General features: G+C 54.0%; 1 protein-coding gene across 1 annotated transcript in view; it reads right to left on the bottom strand.

Moving 5' to 3' along the window:
* PKP1 (plakophilin 1) overlaps positions 1 to 2,569 on the bottom strand; it is a 33,451-nt gene extending 30,882 nt beyond the window's left edge. Inside the window, exon 1 of the mRNA XM_008949059.1 lies at positions 2,368 to 2,569. Coding sequence (XP_008947307.1) covers positions 2,368 to 2,569 — 202 coding nt within the window. The remainder of the gene's footprint in view (positions 1 to 2,367) is intronic.
* Between the last annotated feature and the right edge of the window lie 234 nt (positions 2,570 to 2,803).

Below are 2,803 nucleotides of genomic sequence, written 5' to 3'. Positions count from 1 at the left end.
TGAAGCTGGGGGAAGCTCTGTGCCATGCTTCAGCTCCTGCTCAAACCACAGATCAAAATGCAGCAGCAGATGGCTGGACCTGGACCAACACCTAACCAGACACATGCAGGAAACTCTTTAGGTAGGAGGGAACAAAGCGCTCGAACATTTATCAAGGGGCTTTGTGAATTCCCCAGCTTGTACTGCCTTTGAGGAGCACCCTTGAGAAACCATGGGGGGATGCAGGTAGCTGATGTTGGAGGAGCATTTGAACAGACAGACATCCATGAGTGACAGACCCATGTAGCCTGTTTGTAGGAAACATTAATGCTTCTTATTAGGACTGTTCAGCTAAGCTTTGGACCAACAGCAGTCAAAATCAATACTTGAAAGTTTAGCCAGACCAGGCTTTAATCCAGGAGATGGCAACTTCTTGCCCTTCTGGGGTTCTGCCCAGAAATGCACTGAGAGAGCAGCCACTGGGGTGAATCAGCCATCCAGACCTTCATGCTGGCCAAACTCCCTGTGGTGGGAATGGGACGGCCTCAGCCCCATGTTTGGAGGCAGCTCGTGGGAGCTGGATATGACTCAGCTTCCTTGGGACACAGAAACCAGAACTTCGTATTTCCACGCAATTCCCATTCCCAGACATTTCTGAAAGTGTCTGGAGGAGTGGTTTAGCTGCAGCCTGTCAAGCAGAGACGGGCAGCATGGGAATTTGCCTCTTTTTTTTTCCTTTCCCAGAAGGAAGCCTTTCCCTTCCTTTCCCCATTTAGAGCCTCTCGTCTCATCTTGGTTTGTGTTTTGTTTTGTCACGTCTGGCACCATATCACCTTAAGCAATAAACCCTTCTGAGGTAGGAGGAGATTTGCATCTTCCATTTTGGTGGCAGAAGAAAGCTCTCCTTGCCCCATCCTCCACCAACCCTTTGGAATCTATGTCCACAAACACACAAAAAAACAGAAAGCAAAGATTTGTTCCTGGCAGTGCCCATCACAGGTCACTGCACACATGCCATCCACCATGAACCTGCTTTATTTTCTGCATCACAGCAATTGTGCTGCGCAGAGCCAGGGTGGCTCCCTCGGGGAGCACCACCTCTACTCCTCACCTGGCAGCCTAGTGCCACCCAGTTTCTCTTGGTAAACCAGCCCAAAATGTGTGTCTGGACCATGACACTTCAGTAGAGCTGGATTCAGTCTCATGATCCAGCTGGGAAAAGCTGCTGGAGAAGCCCCAGTCCTCAGAAGTGGCAGAGGCTGGCCCAGCTCATGCAGCTTTCCAGCAAACAACCCTCTGTGCTGCTCGCTCTGGACATGGCTGAACACTTCAGTCCTGGCCCCGACACCCCCCTCACCCAAAGCCTCAGGCATTCCTCTTCCCAGTGACCTCAGCCAGACCAGTGAGCTTGCTGCAGCTGCTGGTGAAAGCACCTCTGAGAGCCAGGCGGGTTTTCACTGTGGCTGTTGCAACCCTCTGACTCTGCAGCCCCTGTCTGGGGAATGCTGGCATCTACCTGCAAATCAGCCTTCTCTACATGCAAGAATGGCAAAGAAAACCATTTCCCAAGCCTTGACCCACAGAAGAAGGTATTCCAGTAGGAAACAGGGCTCCAGGACTCGGCCGATTGCTTGCTTTCCATGGCACAATCTCAATGCATGAAGGTGGAACCTAAACCCCTTCCTACCCATCTGCAAAACAGAGTGGGCTGTGAAACATCCTCACTGAACTGATTCAAGCCACTGCAGTAAGAAAACGTCTCCCCTCCTAACTTCTCTCCTCCCTAACACTCACACTGGGGTGTCCCAGAGGGTCCCACACTTCTCAGCCTGCAAATGGGACACATGTTGGGAGCTTCAGAGGTGAATCCAGGGCTCAGGTTTGTGCCCTGTGTGTAGGCACCACTGTCTGCTCTCTCCCTGCCCCCATGCTCAGGAGGTAGCTGAGCACCGGCTTGTGGCCAGCTCCTGACCCCATGCCATGGTGGAAGAGCCACTCTGTGAGCTTTGGCCATCTACAGCAGGGGACAGCTCTGGTGGAGGATTCCAACCACGGGGGCATTTGCAGAGGAAGGATTTGCAAAGGTGAGGCACCTACTCCAGATTTAGAGCTAGGATACCCACGATTAATAGCACCACAGCAAACTGTCCAAGTCCCTCGGGCATGTGGAGCAGTGGAGCACTCCCGGGAGGTCAGCTTCACCTCAGAGTCAATGCATCCAGCTCCACACCAACTGCAGGAGACCTCGGCATCCCCTGCCTGGAGTAACCCACGAGAGATGTGAACTGGCCTGTGCCCCACAAACAAAACCCCACAGAATCACCCCATAGCACGTGCTCTGTCCCCAGAGGGGAGCCCCTTGCTGTCCAGAGCGCGGTGGGATTTTACCTCGGTTGGAGTGGCTCACGCTTGACGACACAGACGACTTTTGCTTCTGCCGCTTCACCGTCATCATCACTTGCTCCTGGACCCGCTGTTTTCCTGTGCCTTTCGTTTTCAGTTTGTGGTCCGAGGGCAGAGCCAGAGTGGAGCTGGCCTGGTCTTGGAAACACTCATAGGCCAACGCTGTTTTCAGCGGAGAGTGAAGCATGGCTGCAGGCAGGCCGTGGGGCTGGGGGGAGAGGGGGCTGCACTTCACCTGGCCGTGCACAACACGAGGCGACAGTAAATGTGTCTTTGTGCTGTGTTCAATCTCCCGAACCCCTCCTTGCCATACGTCCCAGGCCGAAGGTGTCTCAGGGCTCCTGCTCCCGGCTGGGATCCGCGGCGTGTGAGCAGGCACACCCTCTGCCAGACTGGATATACAGCCCTGCCTGCACACACC

The sequence above is a fragment of the Merops nubicus genome, unplaced genomic scaffold (genome assembly GCF_000691845.1).
Source record: "Merops nubicus isolate BGI_N331 unplaced genomic scaffold, ASM69184v1 scaffold17321, whole genome shotgun sequence".
Taxonomy (NCBI): Eukaryota; Metazoa; Chordata; class Aves; order Coraciiformes; family Meropidae; genus Merops; species Merops nubicus.
This window is presented reverse-complemented; position numbering and strand designations above follow the sequence as displayed.